Source organism: Mchenga conophoros, linkage group LG6, assembly GCF_057382185.1.
Source record: "Mchenga conophoros isolate Kocher_MC1m ecotype Shallow Benthic linkage group LG6, M_conophoros_male_GT1.1, whole genome shotgun sequence".
Taxonomy (NCBI): domain Eukaryota; kingdom Metazoa; phylum Chordata; class Actinopteri; order Cichliformes; family Cichlidae; genus Mchenga; species Mchenga conophoros.
The window spans coordinates 32,232,374-32,255,417 of record NC_140531.1 but is presented as its reverse complement, the minus strand read 5'-3'; the positions used below and the strand labels follow the sequence as shown (position 1 = coordinate 32,255,417).

Below are 23,044 nucleotides of genomic sequence, written 5' to 3'. Positions count from 1 at the left end.
CAAACATTATTGTACTTTATTCACAAATTTCAAGATATACACAAAATTTCACATGGATATTTGGAGAGTGCATACATGAAAAACAAAGTTAGGAGGTCAGAAGATACAATAAAACCACCCACCCATTAAAGAAACCAAATGACATAAATAGAAAAAAAATCTAGTTTGCAGAAATTTCTAAACATTAAACTCTTACCTGTTACCTAAGCCTTGTTACCTACCATTATTATTTTGATATTTATATTTTAGATTTTTATAAAAGTAATGAAAAAAGGGAAATTCTTCATTGACTGAAATTTTTTTTCCAATGTAACAGATTGTGTTCATTCGCTTGATGATCACTGTTGCATTTGACAGACATTCTATTCACAATCTTTTTAAGGTCATGTAACCCCACTGACGGTGCAAGGTGTGGCTGAGTCTCCGGGCTATAAATAAGTTGCTGAAGGCAGCAGACAGGCAAAGGCGAACATCAAGCCAAGAAGAAAAGTCCATGGCGTGAGGGCTGGACTTGGACTTGGACTCGGACTTGGACTTGGACTCGGACTTGGACCTCCTAATAATAAATTAGAAAGGCATTCACATGTTATTTGAATGACTAACAATGATCACTGAAAACACGAACTGCGACTGCAAATATTAGATTTTTACAGCTGACAGCACAGAGCAAAGATGAAAACTCAATTCAATTTTATTTATGTAGTGCCAAATCACAACAACAGTCCCCTCAAGGCACTTTATATTGTAAGGTAACTAGCACAAAGAGACTTGAACAGGCAGAAACTGTTGTCAGTCATGCCTGACTGCTCATCACTGTTTTTGTTACCTGTTAAAGTTCAGGTTTTCAGGTTATTTGCTGGGCTGGGGTCAGCTTTAGCATCACTCTGGTTCTTGGCTAGCTTAGCATTAGCATGCTAGCAAAGCGCCATGCTATTTTCCTTTTTTAAAAATAAATGTAATGTCCATATCCACACTGTTGACTGGACCACTGTTTTTGGCGAACTGAAATCAGCCGATTGATTGTAAGTGGAAACGTTAAGTGATATCAGACTTATGATTTCCAAGGAACTGAACCACTGGGAACTGATTCTCTACAAGGTTTGGTTCTCAGTTCCAGTCCCTATTAATAGCTCAAATGGCTTCCAAGTTTTTCAAGTGTTATGCATTATTTTATTGTTTGGATTGTAAAAAAGGACATCAAAGTGTCCTTCTAAATGTTGTCTAAATACATTGTTAATTTCATTTTACCAAAAGGCATTTAAAGCATAGTCAAAGCTTTAAGAGCAGTATAAAATGCACTTACTTGTACATATGTCAGACTCTCTGAAGACGCCCATTTTGTCACTGGTTTTGACAGAGCTCAGCAGGCCAGTGCTCACATTCCCTTTAGCATACAGACAAAGTAACAGTGCTTACTTACACATATACCAGTGTACTTAGCATACTTAGAGTTTCACTGTTTTGTTATACTTCACAGAAACTGCTAGTTCAATGGGTTATTATGAAATGTGAATCTTTGTTGTACTGAAAGTTATGTTTCCCTTGATGTCACTTGGCTGACAAAAGAAATGCCCTTTCAATATTTTGGCTTGAATCAGAAAATAATGCCATGAGAGCAATTTCCGTAAGCCAGTTAAAGAACTTAATCGTTTTATTCTAATAAAAATGATCCAGTGGTGGCCTTGTGTGGAATTATTGGAATAGTAAACTCTTCACCTTTTAGGAGACCTGGGATAGTATAAATGCCTGTCATGTGATACAGTGTGTGAAAGCTGTGAAATTCTCCTCAGTTACCCCCTGGGACAAAGGAAGGGACAGAAAATGAGACTCCCAGTCTCAAATTACTTTTCATTATTCCAGGTTTGCGGAAGATTTTCAATACCCATTATTGTTCATTGTATCGATGTCCTGACAAAAAGCTTGGCCAGTCTAAAGCAGCTGAACCATTTACTGACATAGATGCTGTAACATTCACGCAAGACTAACATTAATATTGATAATACGAACAAGGGAACACTCGGGGACAAAGGCATATGACTCACACTGCCCCCTCATATAAATAATATATACATATATTATAAAATCATAACATAAATCAAATAATATTCGATTAAAAGTATGAAATAATAAACAAGAATGGAAAAAGTCTAATGTAACAGCCAGGCAACAGGAAATGAATTATATCAAAGGCATTGTTTTAAGTACTTGGTACCTGGGTGGTGCAGTAGTTCTAGATCAGTTCTAGGTGAGGAGTTCTTTGAGGCTATAGTGTGTGCAAATGTTTTGGACTGAATGGTGAAGAAATTGTATTATGTCTCTTAATCAAACAATAACTCAGGTTTGATATGTCAGATATTTACAATAAAATATGATTAAAAATTTACATTTGCAGTCTGAAGTTTGACTGTTTGAAGCACCCAATGTTATTTGGGCCAAAATATCTTCATTAAATTGTCAAAACAATAAACATGACCCGATAATTAGCTGGCCTGTTTGATAGTTGTCCATCAGCTAAATGTCTCTGTGGTCATAATAAAGCAGGGGAAAATGCTTTGGCTTTTCATTCTAAATCATCTCATGAAGCAGAAGATGCATGTGAGTTCCCAGAGTGTGGCTTAGCTTTCCAGGGGAACTCCTTCAAAACGTGATTGCAGGCAGTTCATAACAACCAGGAAATTTTCTGTTGCATTTGCATAAACTGTCATGTTCCGGCTAAGGATCGAGTAACTGCTGGTGTGACACCGAATTCCTTCACGATACACAAGTCGGGTATAAATCAAAAATAAATGCTAGAAGCACATTAGTCCACGACTGACATTTTCAATCTTGGAGAGTCTAACACACATTGACCCAAAGTATTTGAATTCAATTTTCAAAATAATAAAAATCCTCTGGTAGATCACACTTATAGCCTGTTTGAAAACATCAGCTAAAGTTCTCTGTTCATAATAAAATAATCATTATTGCAGTGGGAAAAAGTTTCAGCTTGTCTTTATTTCAAATCATCTGATGAAGCATGTTGAATTCCTAACATACCTTGCCAAAGACACCTGTAAAAGACAACTGTCTGACATTATAGCCTACCAGAGGCTGTAGTGTACTTTGTATTTCTTCAACAAACTTTAAATTGTTAACAATATTCACTCTACCTACTGATAGCTCAGTAGGTAGAGTGGTGGCCCCATGATCGGAAGGTCGGGGGTTCAACTCTACTGAACGGCTACCCTGAGGTACCCCTGAGCAAGGTACCGTCCCTACACACTGCTCCCCGGGCGCTGCATTGGTGGCTGCCCACTGCTTCACTGGGTGAATGGGTTAAATGCAGAGGAACTATTTCCCTATGGGGACTAACACATACACATTATTATTATTGAAATACTTGTATTAATACTGACATTATGACACCTTCTCACATCATCGTGTTGTTCCTTTTTTTGGTTGCCAAATATGGAAGTTTGATTACATTTTTTCTGCCTTACCAGATATCATGAAGTTGACTTGCTGACATGTTCCCCCAGATACAGACTGAGGAGATGTGGGCAAGATAGTAACTCTTGCCAGGTTCATTTGCAGTACGTCAGCGACCCTGTTTCGGAAGTCATACCTGGACATAAAGACACCAACATCCACTTTAACGTCATACAAACACTTGAGCTCTACAACAACAACTATTTAATACAGCACTGATAAAAGGGTTATACAGTGCACTATGTACAGAACAGTTTTATAGAACGTCTACGCAAATGGCCTCCAGCAAGCAATTAAAGTGTCTTGAGTGATTTAGGATTACATGAAAAGTATTCATCATGCAGTATGTTGTAATTACACTCACCGGCTGAATGTAGTCACATTGGGAAACGTCTGCGCTGCTGATGGGGATTCAGGGAGGATGTCGGCACAGGCTGTGATGTTTTCTCCATTCTTCAGCACTAAAGATCTGAAGACCACTAATAACACACACAAAACATAACGAACAATTAGACTTAACAAAGTAAACTCACCTCTTTGGAGATTTTGAAGTTTTGTATTTGCTGTTATCACTGATCACATATGGTGACTCATTTCACCTGTGCTGTCTCCAGAGAGGCGAATAATGCTGTCAGTATAGAACTGTCTCTGTGTCAGGCTAACCATGCCATGTCTTACAGATATCTCCCCCACCATGCAGCTCAGTGGGTTTTCTAAAGAACAGGTGGGTCTCTGCAAGTGGAAGCGAAAGAAAGAAGTGATTTGCACAAGTTAGAGGAAGAGGAAGTGAGAAGTTAGCAATATTCTCCGGTTATTGACCAATTGCATCACTGGTCCCATTAAGTAAAAGAAATGTTCATATTATGTCTTATACATATATTATATGCTTACATGTAAACATTTGAAGAAAAACATGTAGAGATTATTAGATGAGCACATGTCAATCATGTTAGCATTACAATTATTTAGGCAGGTTTAAGTTGATCATGATCCTTTGCAAAATCTTTTTCATATAAAGCCAATAATTTGGTCGTTGAGATTATTTACTTTTGATAATTAGTGCAGTTTTTAGCATCTTTATACTATTATATACATTCATATACCCTTACAAGCATAAAAATGTACTATTATATTTACACTTTAAACTGATCATCTTCAGGGCAGCCTTTGAATCTTAAATTCAGTGAAATTCCGAATTTTCAAACTGAGGAACTAAAGAAACTTGTAATTAGACTCAGACTGGCCCCTTATTACAATATGTGTCCCCAAACCGCCAGGAAACAGCAACCCTTCTGGACTTCCTTCAAGTAACTTATGGTCAAACTACCTGGCCAAACTCTTTTTTTCTTCCACTTTTTTTGCTTTCAATTTCTCATTTCTTAAGCGTGTTGTTTCTGTTTTATTTCGTTTTTGCGTCCTTTTTACACAGATAAGATTAGGATCTCACCATCGATGTCATGTTGAAGGGATTGAATGTGTCTCCCACACTGTTGCACCCGGTGTCACTGGAGCCAACCCGATTAGTTGTGATGAACAAGGAAGCTGTTGATTTCTTCAGTTTGGGATAAAATACAGGTGTGAGAATGATGTCTTTTAACACATCTATCCCATTAAAGGCTTAAAGAGAGTTTCACACTGATGGGTGGCAGATGAACACTGAGTTTTGTGATGGTGGCCAATATAATTTTTTTGCATGCATGTAGATTATATAAAGCTGTACTTACATTATCCCCTGCAGATGACTTAAGGTTCACCTCCAGAGTAACATCGCTGCTACTCCCATCGAGGAACACCTGCTGTTGCTGGGATGAGGAAAACAAAGTGCTTACATTACAAAGAAGGAATCTCATAGTTCAATCGCAACTAAACACTTGCTTTGCTGAAGCATGAATGCCGTTAAAATGAACCGAGTATAGATTTGTGGATACTGCTGTCCACCTTTAAGTGTAAAGGTATTTCACTATGACATTTCATTTCACTTTTCTTTTGATTCTCAGTCTGTCTGAGTGAAACCACTCTATTTTGTTGCAGAACAACATTGATTACTCAAACTGCCTACTTCTCTTTAATCATATAGGCTGTTTAGAGATACTGCAATCTCTTCTCTCCATTAGTGTAGTGCAGAGCTCAGTATGGGGCCTCTGGAGGGCAGCTGCCAGAGACAGCTGTTCCCTTGGTGAGCTTTTAGTTTGGTGAAACCGCACGTACCATTAGCCAGCGGATAGATGCTAAGCTAATGCTCTCGTCCCCCTCTTCCTTTTGCTTCCTGTTGCAAGCTATCGTAGGCATAATGAATTCTGTCCAGTGCAGCAGAAATACACTGTCATGTTTTTGTGGCAGCTTGGCTCCAAATAAGTTAGCAATGATAAAGAAACAATTGTTCTGCTCTTAGGCTATCAGATATATTATACTACGACTCATTCACTCATCTCATTCAATTATAACTTCTTTTGTTTCTCTGTCAAACTGGTCTCAATACAGTATTTTACACACTGCTAGTAAGATTAGCAACCTTTTACAAGTGGGTAGCAGTTAAATACACCGCTTTAGATGTGGTGTATAAGATAAGAAAAGCTGCTGTCTTTCTAAAAGAAAGAACTCCACATGTTTTTACATTTCAGCCTTCTTTGTTTTTACAGAGAAACTGGCGAAAAAAGTTGAATCCTCTGTGGGAAATCATGCCTGTGATGTTAGCATCAGTGTGAGCTAAATATTAGAAATGTAAAACCTTTTGTTAAAATGTAAAATCCAAAAGAAGGGAGCTCATGAGATTAAAATAGCATATGCCTCACCTGATCTTGAAGCCATTAGTAATGCAAAGGAATGCAGTGTTAAATGAATGTAGTACACACTCCCTAACTTGTCTGATTAGATGGCAATCAAACTGGTTTTTTTTACATTTGTTGCAAAAGATAATTGCATGGCTTTGTTGTTGTTTTTTCCACTTCAGATATGTTCACTTGTTAAACACTTATTCATATACAGTAAGTCATTATCTTTTAAATAGAACCTTTTGTGTTAAGTTGGGGTCGGCTTCATCCTCTGTGGCCCCTCTGCTTTGGGGTGTTCCACAGGGATCTATTCTTGGGCCGTTATTGTTTTCATTGTACCTCTTGCCCCTTGGCGCGATTTTCCGAAAGCATAAAGTGCCATTCCATCTATACGCAGATGACTGCCAGCTCTACTTACCTTTTAGTCATTCTGATAGTCTCCCAACTGGACCTCTGCTTGACTGCCTTACTGATGTCAAAGCATGGATGGCAAACAACTTTTTAAATTTTAATGATCGGAAGACAGAAGCAATTTTATTTGGCCCAAATCGTTCTTCTCATACTCTGGATGTTGATCTTGCAGCTTTGACTTCCCAACTAAAGAGTTCGATCACAAATCTCGGAGTTAAAATTGATTCTGCACTCACCTTTGATGACCATGTAAACGGGGTGGTAAAATCAGCATTTTATCACCTCAGACGTTTATCAAAGGTTAAGCCCTTTCTTTCCAAGCGTGACTTGGAAAGCGTTATTCATGCCTTTATTACCTCACGTTTAGATTATTGTAATTCTCTTTTAACAGGGGTTGGGCAGGGCACTTTGTCACGCTTGCAATTAGTGCAAAATGCTGCGGCACGATTTTTAACTGGTAGAAGAAAATTTGATCACATCACTCCGATTTTGGCCTCTTTACACTGGCTTCCAATTGAATTCTGGATCCGTTTTAAAGTCCTTTTATTGGCTTTTAAATCTCTAAATGGTCTGGCACCTGTTTATTTGTCTGATTTGTTGAAGCCCCACGTCCCCACTCGTTCCCTTCGGTCAGCTGAGCAGTTGCTGCTTTCGGTCCCAAAGTCACGGCTGAAACTTAGAGGAGACCGAGCGTTCTCTGTTGCCGCGCCGATGCTTTGGAATAACCTTCCTCTCCACATTAGACAGGCTGCATCAGTGCCCGTTTTTAAGTCTTTATTAAAAACCTATTTTTATTCCCTGGCTTTTAACTCTGTGGGTAACTGACATTTTTATTTTATTTTATTTATTTTTATTTTTATTTTTATTTATTTTTTATTGTTTTTTAACTTTATTGCTATGTCTGGTTTTATTACTATGTGCATATTAGTATTGTACAGCACTTTGGTCTACCAGGTGTGTTTTTAAAGTGCTATATAAATAAATAAATGATGATGATGATGATGATGATGATGATGATTATTGTTTTGTGAGGAACCATTTAGTCACAGAAAAATAGAAATTATTGAAATTAATAGACCAAACGAAAGAAAGAAAGTAGATGAGAAACATGAGATGAGGGTTGGATGAGCACCAAACACTTTATCTGTAATGATTCTTACCAGTCTAACTGTCCCAGTCACTGTACCATTAAAGACAGCCTTGGCAATAACCCATTCACCATCTGTGAGTCTATCAGCCAAGATGTTGGCACACCTAATTCTGTAAAAAAACAAAAAACAAAACACATAAACTAAGAGAAACACAATTAAGATAAGAAAATCGTATCATGTTCTGACATCTAGGAGGATCTTCAACAAAGTATTTTGCTGAGTAATTCTTTGTCATGGCACAAAACACCAGGAAGTTATGTCCGCAACTGACATTTTACACTGGTGTCCTCGAAAGACTGACACGTTTTTGTTTCTGTGCCAGAAGTCGGTCTCTCAACTTACATATCTGGTTATTCTGCATAAGGACTTGCAACTAACCAGACCTTTCACTTGTTGGGAGTTGTCCCAAATGATAAATACTTCCTCTTTTTTGCAACAGATACCAAGTATTTAAAAATAAAAGATTAGCTAACAATTTTAGTTCTAAAAAAAAAGACGATGTGGTAACCTGTGTATGACATTGCTTTCTTTTCTTCCCTTTTAATTTTGTGCTGCGTTATGTTCTTTCTTTCTCTCTGCTAAGAACACAAATAGTAAAGTACACATTCTCACCTTGCTCCACTGACATTGTGAACCACCAGCGACCTTCCCACTATGCTGTAGGGTCCAGTCATCGACATGTCAGGGTCCATGTATACAGCTTCAAAGTTGTTTTGATCATTAAGTGTGCCGAACTTCCCGCTGATGTCTCCCATCTCATACTGGTCCACAGTGCCAACTCCAGGAGGGGGGGATTGTGATACGTTCCAGGCTAGTGGGTTGAAGTGGCCCTGGATGTTTGCATTTGAACAGGGCTCTGCACTGCCTGGGTTGAGGGGCAACACGTGGACATGATAACCACTAGCTATGGAGTTCAGGCTCATTAAGGAAACATTTATAGTTGTGGGACCTTGTGGCACAGCCCGGGAGAAACCCACTTGTCCATCAGAAACTCCAGGGCCAAACCATGTACCTAAGCTAGCTTTGGGAACTTGCACCAATGTGACATTGGCACAGGCTATTCTTGGCCCGCCTCTTTCTGCTTGATGGATGACCACAGAGCGGCCAATAATGCCGGGCATGGGCACCCAGGAGGTGACATCAGTGAAGAAGTATTTTGCTGCCACTACCTCTAACGTGGTTCCAAGATCAAGGGTACTGTGTTTGCCGGCGAGGTCTCCAACCTCACAGGATAGGGGACCAGATGGGTTACAGTGGAGGGAATAGCTGGCATCAATGGTGATGTTGAAGGGGTTCCAGTGACCTCCAGTTGTGGTACAGCGGCCTTGATCATCATCCCTCTCTGAGCTGATTGGGTAGACGTGAACATGCCAGTTGTGGTTTTTGGTTGGTGTTGTAGGATTTCCGTATGCCAAATTCAGAAATATGGATACATCAGAGAGGGGGTTGTTCACCAGCTGTGTGAACCAGACCTCACCAACCACAGGGCTTGAAAATATGGCTCTGCCTACAATAACCTCGCCTGGATAGCTGATACTCATGCAAGCAAACCTCGAACCATTTGGTTGGTGAATGACGACTGAGCGACCTACAATGCTGTTCTTTCCAAACAGAGGGAGATTGAAGTCTGTGAATGTCATGTCCACCATATTTTTGCCTGCTATGCTCCCGTGCTTGGCACTGAGGTCACCCACCTCATACATGTCATGTGTTGACCCTGGGACTCTTGGGTAAGTTGGGCTACTTCTGTTCAAACTAAATGGATTCCAGTGGTCACCTATACTATCATTTGAACACCGGTTTGTTAATGACCTAACAGGAAAATCGTGGACATGGTAAAAGGCAACATTGCTCTGTAAATTGGTCAGATTGACACTCAACTCTGTGAGATCAAAAGGGGAAGCCTGACGAAAACTGAAGTATCCTTTGATCCCATTCATGTTCACATCAGCTCTAACCTGTTTCACTGGCACATTATAGATCTGAGCACAACTGAAACTTGACCCCACCCTAAGGAAAAGAAACCCATTTGTGGTTTGGAAGCTACTGAGGTCCAGACGGGATTTCTGGAGCTGCAAAGGGGTCCCGACCTTTACGGAACCCAGAGGAGTCAAAGATGCATTATTTAAGCTTTTAAGTAGAATATCACAGTTTGCAACAGTACTTGTAGCTCTATAGAGCGTGACATTAGTTTGCGAGGCATTAACTTGACCGATCGTCACAAGATCTGCAAGAACCCTGGAGCTGGCGTTATCCATGTTATAACGGATATAAACGTTACCCGCGATGGGCCCATAGAACCTGGCCTGACTAGTTACGAGGGTCCGACCTTGACTTACAACTGTGCATACTTTAGTTCCGTTACACGTTTGCAACGACAGTGAGAAGTCATCAAGGTTTTTTCTTTGCGCAAAGAGTTCGGACACATTGATGTTAGAATTTGAGGCAAGATCAGCAGTAAAAGTGAAGACGCTGGAGCCGATATTTTGTTCAGAACAGGGCTGAGCAAAGTGGCCATACATGACGGGAAACTCGCTGAGGGAAATGTTTACTGAACGACAGGATCCAGCCCCAGACACGTTGACAGTGGCCATCTGAGACATTGAGTTAAACTGCACCAGCCCAATGACTCCTCCCATGTTCAAAGGTGCCAGAAACTGAACACAGGAAATGGAATCTGAAAAAGAAGACAAGGAAAAGCTAATTGCCGCGGCATTACTACAGCTGTCAATGCACAAGCACTGAACAAAAAAACCCCAGCACAAACATCCTTAAAAGCTTAAAAAAGGATTAAAAAAGAAATCCCCTCAAGACATATTACAACCTTGACATGACCAAGAAGTTGAATATTTAATATACTAAGAAGTCAAGTTTCTAATCGGTCTTTTCTGAACTGTACACTGGGCCTCATCTGATTTCCAAAGTAGCAGAAGATTTTTCATCCACGTCTTACAGTAAAAAACCTTGAATAAAAACGAACACAAAATCAGCTGTTGACCATAAACATGTACCTGACCTTTACACCCCCACATTTTGTAATAATATAAAAACACCACACTTTATGTGCATTAGACAGAAATGATGAATATTCCACTTAAGGCCAGATTGTCTGACGAAGGTATGAAAAAACACAGATAACAATTGCTTAGTTGTGTGTGACCAGTCTATTTAAGAAAATATGAGCGCCACACAGGTGGCAGCACAGTAGTTTCTGAGAAAGTCAAAAAAATAGTTACATAATATGATAATGTGTTTATTAAAAAATATGGGTAGATAATTTTGTTGGGAATATAACATTTGTCTCATATGTAGAACAAATTTTATATTCCATTTGTAGAAACACTTTTAAAACATTTTTACCATATAGTAGAGAACTACTTGATAAGTTTGTATGCATAAGGTAGAAACACTGGTTCACATTTGAGTTTCTGTTCCCAATTATCTGTTACCACCAGCTTTCATTTCTTTATGTTATTCAGAGACTAAAATGGGGAAATTCTACTTTTACAATGTGTTGCCCTGGTATAAATACCTTCTAGTAGCCCTATTTTGATTTCCATTTCCATTCTAATTTAAAATGACACTATATTGATTCACAACAAAAGAAAATCACCCTCTTTATTTTCAAAGCTTCTATAGTCAAGTGAGTAGAAAATCTCCCATTATTTAGAGTGAAGTGGTAAAATCTAACATAACTGTCCTATAACTAGTTAGTTTTAAGGTGTAAGTGTTGACATACCAGAGCAACAACAGATTGGGGTCTTTTTGCAAACCCAAAACTAAATATTCATTAAATACCTTACACCATAAGTAGGTACTATTTTTCTCTGGATCACCATCCTGCTCTGACAATCATCTTGTAATAAGCCTGATTTTCTTTTGAAAATAAAGCAAGTGACAGATGGGAATATGGTTGACAAATCAAAAGGCAGCATGTTCAATGCAGTGTATGTAGACCTCTAATGGCAAATTTCTTAACTAGTTTCAAGCGGTCAGAGTTCAACTTTAACATCCCCTGTAAGAGATGCAGCATACTAAGCTTTGATCTTGAGCAGCTCAGATATCTACTGGATGACTGACTTCAAAATACATTAATCATTACAAACAGTTGCTGTTAAATGATAACTATTTGGCAACATGCTTCTAACACCTTTCTTTGAAAAACATTCATAAGAAGAAAATGAGCACATGTGAGTTAAAATAAACTAGGTTGCTCAATACATAAATCATTCATAATGTCCATTTGGCCTAACTGGATAAGAAGATTAAAAATTACTCACCAAGCAAAAGAAACAGCAGAGTAGCACTGAGAAGGGACATGTTGTCAGATGTGTCTAAAACACAGAATAAACAGAAAATATTGAAAGTGCAGGTTTGGGGGGGAACAAGTCACAGCAGAAAAAGTTCAGTTATGGCAAATTAATGGACAGACTCTTGGTATGTGTCTCTCTGCTTTCTAAGAGTCTTTCATGTGTGACTCAAAAGCATGCAGCCTTCCTTGCACTTCTGTTTATAAGCTGCAGTCTGTGCTCTCCCAGCCTCTGATTGGTCCTCATGTGGGGAACAGTGTCTCATTCACGTGGGTAGGGGAGGGATGTCTGGCAGGATGGTTAGAGGCGGCTCACTTGATGACGTTCATTTTACGGAAATGTATGCATGCACCATAACATTTTTTAATGTCTCTACCTAAAATCATAAAAAATAAACGCAGCATGAAAGAAAACAAAAAAATGCAGCAGATTAAGCAGTTTTGATTTATTTTTTTAACTGTTTTTTTTTTCATTGTGATCTGAATAACTTGAGCAACAACAAAGGAAGTTTAAAGTTCCCAATGTTAAACTCACAGAGGAACTTTGAAGTCTACTCTTACACAAGAGCCACAGCTCTTTGAACACGCTAATGCTTCTACATTTCTACTTTAAAATTCCCCTTTTGCACCCTATTTCTACCTCTTCCCTTTTTTCTACTTAAAAAGTATACGAAAACCAAAACTGCTACTCTGACAAAGTTCAAGGGAAAAACTGAATAGCAGAAAATAGCAACTTTATTTAAAAATAGCAGCTTAATGGCCCATCACCGTATACTGTTATACTACGTAACTCTTTAAATATGTATTTAAGGTCCTTTGAAGTGGTTTTGGTCAGTCACTTGGCTTGTTTAAATCACTGATTGCATTGGTTGTGTTCCTCTCTCTGCTCACACTGTACACACAGGCTAGTCATTTGCACATGGATTCGCATGCATACAGAGAGTAGGAAATCGTAGCTCAATATAGGCAACTGGAAGGGAAGCAGATACATTAAAGTCATGGTATTGTTAGTTGCAGTATACGCAGAGTAAGGTGAACTTCCCCACAGAAGTGTGGAAGAAGAAGGATAGTGGAATAACATATTAGAAGAACTTGAATGAATTAAAAAAAAAAAAAGAAATCTGTGTCTTTCCTCTCAGTTAGCTCCATTTACTTCTGTGTGAAGAAGTTGTCTTAACTGCAAAAGACCATGATGGACATGATTAAAACATATGCCACAAATAACTCCCCAGTTATGTGTAAAAGACAAGACGATCATTTTGAAGCAAGCAGAATCATAGTGTCATGGTTTGGTTTAGGTTTCCCACTCAAAACACTTCACATTCTTAAGACATGCTACAAAACATGGATAAAGCTTAAAGAGCAAATAGGCTCACTTCTGTCACCGACTGATAGAAATAATCTTTTTAAAAAAAAGACTTTTTGCTTCTAACAACTACTTTACATGAACGTTGCCTAATTTAATCTGTTCTAAACACCTTGTATTTGTACGCACACAGAGACGTTAATTTCCAAAGTAAACACACAGAAGATAACACTTCCAAGAAGAACTCAGATACCTCTAAAAACATGTTTTGTCACATAGATTTACAGGATCTGGCACTAATGTGAAAATGACTTTGCAATTACTCTGAGAGTTCATTGTTATGCTGCATATGACGGCATGAGGAAAAATGTCAACGACACAAAGCATGTCAAGCCTGTTCAGATGTTTTTAAAGCTATCATTGATTAAGCCAACAGTTAAGCAACTGCGCCTACATTATTCACACCTCATTCATAAATTACTCTAGGTGGATGATGATGGTTAACATGAATTTACTGTCATATATCAAACAATGCTTTATATTCGGCCACAGTGTTCATCCACGTCACGTGTTTTCTTGCATCAGATGTTGGAAAAAATCTTTTTCTAAGTCTGATCCGGTGTCCTAATGAATCAAAGTCACTTCAGATCATTTAGCTGGTGGTCATGAAATTACTGGAAGTAGCCATGAAAGTTAGAACCAGGGTACTTTGGTACAGTATTTTTCAAATTGTAAATTGAAACTGCAAAGTTCATAAGAAGTTTGCGCACGCAAAAAAGGAAGCACGGATTATATGTAGGAATGTTGTAAATTAAAATTTATAGGTTCTCCACATATAAAATCTCCAACTTGTACCATATATAGTTTTTAAAAAGCCTGTTATTGTAACAATAAACAATTTCAGCTAGAACTATAATTTTAAGCAGGCAAAAACATACAGGTCGAAAGACATTTATGTTGTGTTACATTCACACTTTGTCAGTTTATGGAAGGATGAGGTGCGCAGCAAAGCCTGTATGGTACCCTGATGTGAGAGCCCATGAGCTGTTTCGTGTACTGGAGGGCCTTTGAAGAGGTTCAGGTGTCTCTGGCTTGCTTTGGTCACTGATTGCAGCAAAGACTTGAATGACGACATGGCTGTGTATACACAGGTTTGTCACACTCACACACACATGAGTAAAATAAATAATGACTACTAAATATAGGGAAAACGGAAAGAGGGCAGTCATAGCAGTTACAGTAATAGCAGCACAGGATGGATGAGAGCGCGGTAAAGTTAGAAAAGCCAGAATAAAGAAGGATTTTCAATATCTCTCCTCTCACTTGACTGCAACGACTGTAGTTTTTTGTTGTTGTTTTAAATTATAAAGAACTTTTGAAGAGGATATGAAAAGCTCTGTTCTAGGATGCCCTCTGGACCCAGTGGAGGTGGTGAGCAGTGTTGGTCAAGTTACTTGAAAAAAGTAATCAGTAACTAATTACCAATTACTTCCCCAAAAAGTAATCCCGTTACTTTACTGATTACTTATTTTCAAAAGTAATTAATTACTTAGTTACTTTTTAAAAACACGATTTACAACCTGAAGAGGTGATAAAGCGATAGATCTTTCAGCCCAATTCTACTTTTTCTGCATAATCCATCATACAAAATGTAATCAAATGGAAAAGTCTCTTTTTTAAACTTGTTTTATTAGTTTTAATCTTTTAACTTTATGCATCAAGCAAAAATTTAATTATATGCAACATTCTCTGACTAGAAGAAATTAGTTTAACATTTAAACTTATTTTCTGCACATTCCAGCATATAATTTTTTTTTGTGTGTGTTTACACTCAGTCTTTCAAATAGATGCAAGTAAAACACAGCAGAAAATAAATAACATCAAAGACTAGCGGTCCTGTTGCTCTATTTTCACCTGTAAAGCAGGAGTGGGGTAGGCGGAGGTTTACCCTGGTGCAGGTGTGCCGCAGCGGTCAGTGGAAGAATCCACGAGATTCTCTGTGAATTTCCCATTACGTCGTAGCGCACTCGGTGCTTGCTTGGAAGTTTAGGGGTTTTTTCGCTGTAAAAAGAAGTTTTCTTCCCACGCACAATGGACGCTAATGTTTTTGTCACTTTTTATGGAATCAAACCCAAAATAAGGCCAGTACTTCCACGCTTTAAACGCTGCACGCTCACACTCTCTCCCGCACTCGATATATGATCCATTGTTGATCTGCACACAGCTGTTGTCACCAACGTCGCACTCACTTATGTCACTGTCATGAGACATTCTCGCAAAAAAAATAAAAAAAATCACGGTTTTAGTAATGCAGCGTTCCTACTGGAAAGTAACGGTAATCTAATTACCGTTTTTGCAACAGTAATCCCTTACTTTACTCGTTACCTGAAAAAAGTAATCAGATGTAACGCGTTACTGCCCATCTCTGGTGGTGAGTGACAGGAATGGTGGCTAAGCTGTCATCCCTGTTGGACAACATCTCCCACCCCATGCAGGAGACTGTGACAGCACTGAGCAGCTCCTTCAGTGGTTGCAGCACCCACGATGTGGGACGGAGAGATTTCGCAGGTCTTTCCTCCCCACTGCTGTCAGACTCCACAACAAAGACTTCAACTGATCAAACACACACATCCACACATGTGCAATAACACTAAGTGCAATACTCTTTTCTGGTATCGTTGTATTTTTACTCAGTTGTATGCAGCATTTGTATTCTATTTTTATCCTATTGTATATTTTATTCTATTTTATTCTACTGTATATAGTATTTTATTTTATTCTGTACAGTTGTGTACTGTATTTATTCTTATTATATTCTAATTTTGGTTTCATAACTTTTGCACTGTCCACTTCCTGCTGTGACAAAACAAATTCCCCACGTGTGGGACTAATAAAGGTTATCTTATCTTATGAAGATTTTTTAGTCCAGAAACAGTCCTTTGACTCTGCGTTAAAGATAAGATACTCACTGACATTTTGTTGTAAGGAATATTAATATTAAAACATCATTCCCCACTCAAAAACGCTCAAATTCTGACACAAAGAAAAATTAATAAAATGGATTATGCTGTTGGGGGAAATTAGATATTTTCTCTCGAGCCTTTTTGTGTCTAACCTGAATTTTCTGAAAACATGAACATTGCCCAGTTGTGTCCATCACATGCCAAAATAAATAAATCAACAAAAACTACTTTAACACCTTAGCAGGTGTTCAAATTACATCAATTCAACTTCAGATGAACTACAAAATATTACATTTATTTATATTAAATAAATATATATAATAATCATAAAATCAGATGTAGCATGTGAAAAAACTCCCCCCTGACACAGTAGCTTGTAGAACTACTTTAGAGAGCAACACGTTTAAGTAACATCCATGTTTTCTAATTGTTTCTTGCATGATTGTGGAGGAATTGTGGCTTCACGTGTCCCTTCTTCACCCTTCTATGCAACAACACTTGCTTCTCCAAGGCCATTCACACTTGAATGCTCCCAACCAGAAAAACCAAAAGTTCTGATTTCATAGATGTGGTCACATTTGCTGATCCTCAGTTAAACTGCTAAATAATAACACAGCGTAATAGGTAAAGTTTTCTAGTTCATTGGTGATGTATTTAACTAATTTTAAGACCTGCCAAAGACCTGATTATTTTTTAAATTATGTCCTGACAAATAAAATATTAGAAGACAAAGAGGCTGTAAATTATTTTTACGATGTCTGTAATGCAAGCTGAAAAACGTTTTGATATGCATAAGGATATTTTTTAGAGCACTACGGTCCCTCTAAAAACAAGCAGTCTAACCAGGGCTCATGTGAAGTGATGCAAATTTTAAAACATTCCCTTTACAATTAACAAAACGATTCTCTTATAATGGAGCCCATTGTTAACATGTTGGTAAGATGCCATCATAAACAATCTCCCAACTTCCCGTACGACGGGTACTCAAAGTCACTTTCAGTATCACTGTGGTTCTATGATGATTGATTGGTGTGCAGCACTGTATGACAATGACTGGCAACGAATGCCTTTAGATGAGTTAACAGATTTTTTGGGGGTTATACAGTGTGCAGCCTCACATGACACTCAATGGCAAAGAACTGGATCATACTACGGGGTGGGGTACACTAGTCTATGGTAGGGCTGACAGCAGGGGTCCTGCAGGTTTTAGATATGTCCTTGATCCAACACCACTGATTTAAATGGCTAAATGACAAGGGACTCTCCACCATTTGACCTTAGAACTGAAGAAGCTTCTCGGATGAGAGGTGAAACGTCTTCAAGCAACTTAAAGAAGTCCAGATGCTTTTCTTTACAAGCTCCTTTGACTACGATGACCTGGATGACTGAGAACCTTCACAGACAAGATTAATTGAAAGCTTTTTATTTGTATCATTAATCCAGGGATTCTGAATGATTTAATAACAGTTACAGTAATCCACATTCTTATGCCATAACAAGAATTATAACTGAAATGTACTTTCTTAAAGCTTTTCTCCAAATATTTAAAAACTGAGCTAGTATTCAAATATCCAAAATGCATTTCCGCAAATCAAAGTAATCTGGAACTGATATTCCAAATTACTAACATTTGTACCCCCAAAACGTTGCATTTTTTCACCATGTCTTTTGAGAAACATTTTTGTCATGAGGTCCATTCTGTACTCTGAATGATGGCATGAAAGAGTGAAACTATATCATATGACTTATTGCTGTATGCACAAGAAAAATGTTTCTGCATTTGAGGAATTGAGAGTAATCTTTAAAGCTTAGATCATTTACCCAGGGAATTCTCTCACGTCATCTTGGTGGCTGTTTATGTTCCCCCCTCTGCTAACCCCACAGCTGCATGTGACACTATCCACTCTGCCATAGCTCGGCTACAGACTCAGCACCCGAGTGCCTTTATTGTGATCTCGGGTGACTTCAACCATGTATCACTGGACAATACACTACCAACATTCAAACAATATGTGGACTGTCCCACCAGGGGAGAGAAAACTTTAGACTTACTGTATGCTAACGTCAAGGATGCATACAGCTCCTCCTCCCTCCCCCCACTTGGTAGGTCAGATCATAACCTGATTCACCTCACCCCCCGCTATGTGCCAATTGTGAGGAGTGAACCTGTGACCACCAGGACTGTTAGGAGGTGGTCAGAGGAGGCAATAGCGGAACTACAGGGCTGTTTCGAGGTGACCGACTGGGAAACACTCTGTGAACCTCACGCCGAGGACATCAATGGGCTTACTGAGTGTATCACAGACTACATAACTTTCTGCACCGACTCCATTGTTCCAGCTCAGACTGTTCATTGTTACCCAAATAACAAGCCGTGGGTGACTAAGGACATCAAAGCCCTCCTCAACAACAAGAAGAGGGCTTTCAGAGGGGGCAACAAAGAGGAGGTGAGGAAGGTCCAGGTGTTACTAAAGGACAAGATCAGAGAGGCTAAGGACAATTACAGGAGGAAGCTGGAGTGGAAACTCCAGCAGAACAGCATGAGAGAGGTGTGGAGGGGCATGAAGACCATCACTGGATTCAGGCCAACCAACAGCAGGGGAGCTGAGGGAGGTGAGAATAGAGCCGACGAGTTGAATCTGTTTTTCAATAGATTCGACACCACAGTGTCTGCTCCCATCCCCACAACCTCACCTGCAGTCAGCCTGGAATCCAGAGCCACACCACTGTGCCAGCCTCTCTCTTCACATGTTGCCTCCTGTGAGATTCCTGACACCCCTCCCCCACCCATCACCTTCACTCAATACCAGGTTGAGATGCAAATGAGGAGACTTCACTCAGGCAAGTCTGCTGGACCAGACGGAGTGAGTCCCCTTGTCCTCAAGGCCTGTGCCCCCCAGCTGTGTGGAGTCTTTCATAAACTGTTTATGCTGAGTCTGAGTCTGCAGAGGGTCCCGGTGATGTGGAAGACATCATGCCTCGTCCCTGTACCAAAGACGCCTCGTCCCAGTGGCCCCCAGGATTACAGGCCCGTGGCACTGACCTCCCACATCATGAAGACCCTGGAAAGGCTCATCCTGGACCAGCTGCGACCCATAGTAAGACCACATCTGGATCCCCTTCAGTTCGCTTATCAGCCTCGTCTCGGAACAGAGGACGCCATCATCTACCTGCTCAATCGTGTCTACACCCATCTGGACCAGCCGGCGAGCACTGTGAGGGTCATGTTTTTTGACTTTTCCAGTGCTTTCAACACCATCAGGCCGACCCTCCTGGGTGATAAGTTAGCAGCGATGCAGGTGGATGCTTCTCTGGTGTCCTGGATTGTTGATTACCTGACAGGAAGACCACAATATGTACGTCTCCCACAGTGTGTGTCTGACAAGGTGATTAGCAACACAGGGGCACCACAGGGGACTGTCCTCTCCCCCTTCCTCTTCACCCTCTACACCACAGACTTCAGCCACTGCACAGAGACCTGCCATCTTCAGAAGTTTTCTGATGACTCTGCGGTGGTTGGATGCATCAGCAGGGATGATGAGACAGAGTACCGGGCTGTGGTCGACTCCTTTGTCACGTGGTGTGAGCAGAATCATCTGCAGCTCAACGTGGCAAAGACCAAGGAACTGATCGTGGACTTCAGGAAGACCAGGAAACACTTGACCCCTGTTTCAATCCAGGGGGTCAGTGTTGACATTGTGGAGGACTATAAATACCTTGGAGTACACATTGACAATAAACTGGACTGGGCTAAAAACACCACAGCACTTTACAGGAAGGGCCAGAGTCGTCTCTATTTTTTGAGGCGACTGAGGTCCTTCAACATCTGCCAGAAAATGCTGAGGATTTTCTATGAGTCTGTTGTGGCCAGTGCGATCCTCTATGCTGTTGCATGCTGGGGGAGCAGGCTGAGGGTCGCAGATGCCAACAGACTTAATAAACTGATCCGTAAGGCCAGCAATGTTGTGGGGATGGAGCTGGACTCCCTCAAGGTGGTGTCGGAGAGGCGGATGCTGTCCAAGATAAAGACAATGTTGGATAACACCTCCCACCCACTCCATGACATGTTGGTCAGTCACAGGAGCTCGTTCAGTGAGAGACTGAGATTACCGAAAAGCACCACTGAACGACACAGGAAATCATTCCTGCCTGTGGCCATCTCCCTGTACAACGCATCCACTTAACACACTGTTTGCTGCTACAGCTACACATGTTTCTTTTCCAACTATTTATTTATAAGTGACTTATGTATGTATGTATGTATATATATGTATATATTGTACTATTCTTAGTTAGCGTATTGTCTGTCTTGTCTTAATGTTGGTTTAAAATGGAGCACTGTAACAAAAAATAATTTCCCCCAGGGATCAATAAAGTATTCTGATTCTGATTCTGATTTAAGGTGGAAATAAATATGGAAGTTTCTGAGCAGCAAACAGGTCTGACTGGAGGAGGATGATAGAATACGACATCTTAGTAGAGGTAGTCCATCGTAGAGGAAATAAAGGCTGGATCGTGCATCAGTTTTGCATGTTGCAGCAGCTTGCATGCTTAAAATTTGCTTAGATGCAGCAGATAATGTAAAATTTAATTCTGACATTTGGAAAATGCAGTTTTTGAACATACAAATTGGCACTTAGAACGTTATACTTAGCTCATAAGACTTTACACCAGCGAAACTACGCATGATTCTGATATTTTTTTCCTCTGTTAGTGCTGTTAAGATTTGATTTTTAATTATTTTTCCTCTTTGGGCTTTTTTAAACCTTTATTCTGTAGCAGTGAACAGTAGAAAGAGAAGAGAGACAGCATGAAAAGACATGCAGCGAAGGACAAGTCAGACTGGAACCTGTGCCTCATGCCAAAAGTTAATTGAAAAAAATCTTTTATTCATTCTAGTTATAAATTGCTGTCGTCCACAATTTCCACAATTTCATTCTACTATGTAAAATGACAAAAAAGATCTTTAATCCATTTAATCCTTTTTGCTTTTTGTCTAGAAAGAAATGGAGAGTGGCCTTTGTTGTTTGTATGTGCGTGTATGTGTGTGCATCTGTGCGTGTAGAATTGGGAGCAGTTGTTTTACATTGATTTTACCAGTAGATGGAGTCAGCGTAGCGTGAGTTATGCGTTTTTCTTTCTGCTGAGGTTACTGTTTGCTGAATAAGTTTTCATCCCATGCATCTATCCATCTATTAATCTATCTACTACGGGGTGGGGTACACTAGTCTATGGTAGGGCTGACAGCAGGGGTCCTGCAGGTTTTAGATATGTCCTTGATCCAACACCACTGATTTAAATGGCTAAATGACCAACTCCATGTCGAAGTTGAAGTTCTCCAGAGGCCTGGCAACGAACTAATCATTTGATTCCGGTGTGTTAACCCAGGGTGATGTCTAAAACCTGCAGGACGCCGGCCCTCGAGGCCTGGAGTTTGTGACCCGTGGCTTACACAGAGAGACACACGTACAGCTAATTTAGAATCACCAGTTAAACTAACTCCAAGCATATCTTTGGACTTTGGGAGGAAGAAAACATGCGAACTCCGGCTGGCGGATACAAACTTAGGATAAACCCAAGTACACATCATCATCAACTATCATGATAATTTAAACAGCTCCACGCAGAGTGCCAAAGGCAAGCTTAACATTACAGAACAGTGCCGTTCAAGTATATTGTACAATAAAGAGCAAATAAGTTAACGCCCACATGTAACAGTATTCCCAAGAGACATATTTAATTTGTTAATGTAGTGTGCATGCAGCATGCGAATAATCTACAGACACTCACAGCATATTTAAAACGTCCAAAATCTATTTTAAAACTAATGTTTATGTGATTAAACCGTGAACCGTGAAACAGAGCTTTTATATTCACCTTCTGGTTGAATCAGGTCAAAATATAAATAATACACGTCAACAACAGCACGCCTGGATCACGTGCGCTCAGTCTCCTGCGAGGGATTTGCAAAAAAAATGCACCGCCTACTTCAGCACATTTCACTTCCTGCTATATTGTGAGCTGATGTCGTGTTTCCGCTTCAGCCGGCATATGATCTCCACAGCATGCGTGCTGCCTGCTCTACCCGCTGGGAGCGGGTCAACACCACCTTACTGCCTGAACGTCAGTGAAAGTTACCGGACATCTGCTCGTTTGAGCTGAAGCTGAACGAGTCGGAGACAGAGAAGGTCGGGGACAAGTGCACGCCTGCAGATCTACTGGCTGCTTCTAACGCGAGACCTCCTCATTGCAGGTATTCACATGTTTGGTGTATAATACATGTACCGTGGGTCTACACAGCTTTTCATTTATTCATTCGAACAGTGGAAAACATTCTAGCTTGGGAGCCCTTTTATTGACCTTTTATAATAGGGATTTATAACATTTTCATTTTCAGTGAGTTTTTAAAGTTGAAGGTCAAGTATACTATAGTAGTACCTTCTGCACCTGCACTCAGTGTCCTTTATCAGCTTTACTATTAGTGTTGCACCAGTGTAAAAACAGTGTTTAAATTAGTGCTGTCAAGAGATTAAAAAAAAATAGAGATTAATTAATTATGATTTTTAATTAATTGATCTAATTAATCTCTTTTTTAATCTCACCTAAAAATAGCTGAGGAAAGCCCTCAACTTATTGTGGCAGACCAAAAGACTGATATAACAAAG

The 23,044-nt window shown here is 39.7% G+C and overlaps 2 protein-coding genes across 3 annotated transcripts in view; one reads left to right on the top strand and one right to left on the bottom strand.

Moving 5' to 3' along the window:
• Positions 1 to 22,334, bottom strand: cusr (Copper-only SOD repeat protein). Of its 2 annotated transcripts, XM_085277456.1 has the most exons (11): positions 22,257 to 22,334; positions 12,082 to 12,135; positions 8,414 to 10,478; positions 7,811 to 7,910; positions 5,193 to 5,270; positions 4,916 to 5,020; positions 4,068 to 4,200; positions 3,833 to 3,947; positions 3,480 to 3,604; positions 1,304 to 1,384; positions 1 to 556 (listed from the first exon to the last, which is right to left on the bottom strand). In XM_085277456.1, exons 2-11 carry the CDS (start codon positions 12,119 to 12,121, stop codon positions 429 to 431), a joined length of 2,970 nt encoding a protein of 989 aa, XP_085133582.1. In that variant the 5' UTR covers positions 12,122 to 12,135; positions 22,257 to 22,334; the 3' UTR covers positions 1 to 428. The 2 variants fall into 2 exon arrangements, with proteins under 2 accessions (XP_085133582.1, XP_085133581.1); XM_085277455.1 differs by lacking the exon at positions 22,257 to 22,334 and having other exon boundaries at positions 12,082 to 12,269.
• A 107-nt stretch (positions 22,335 to 22,441) lies between these two features.
• Positions 22,442 to 23,044, top strand: part of add3a (adducin 3 (gamma) a) — a 108,752-nt gene continuing 108,149 nt past the window's right edge. The window contains exon 1 of the mRNA XM_085277446.1: positions 22,442 to 22,632. The gene's annotated coding sequence lies outside the window, so the exon portion shown is untranslated. The remainder of the gene's footprint in view (positions 22,633 to 23,044) is intronic.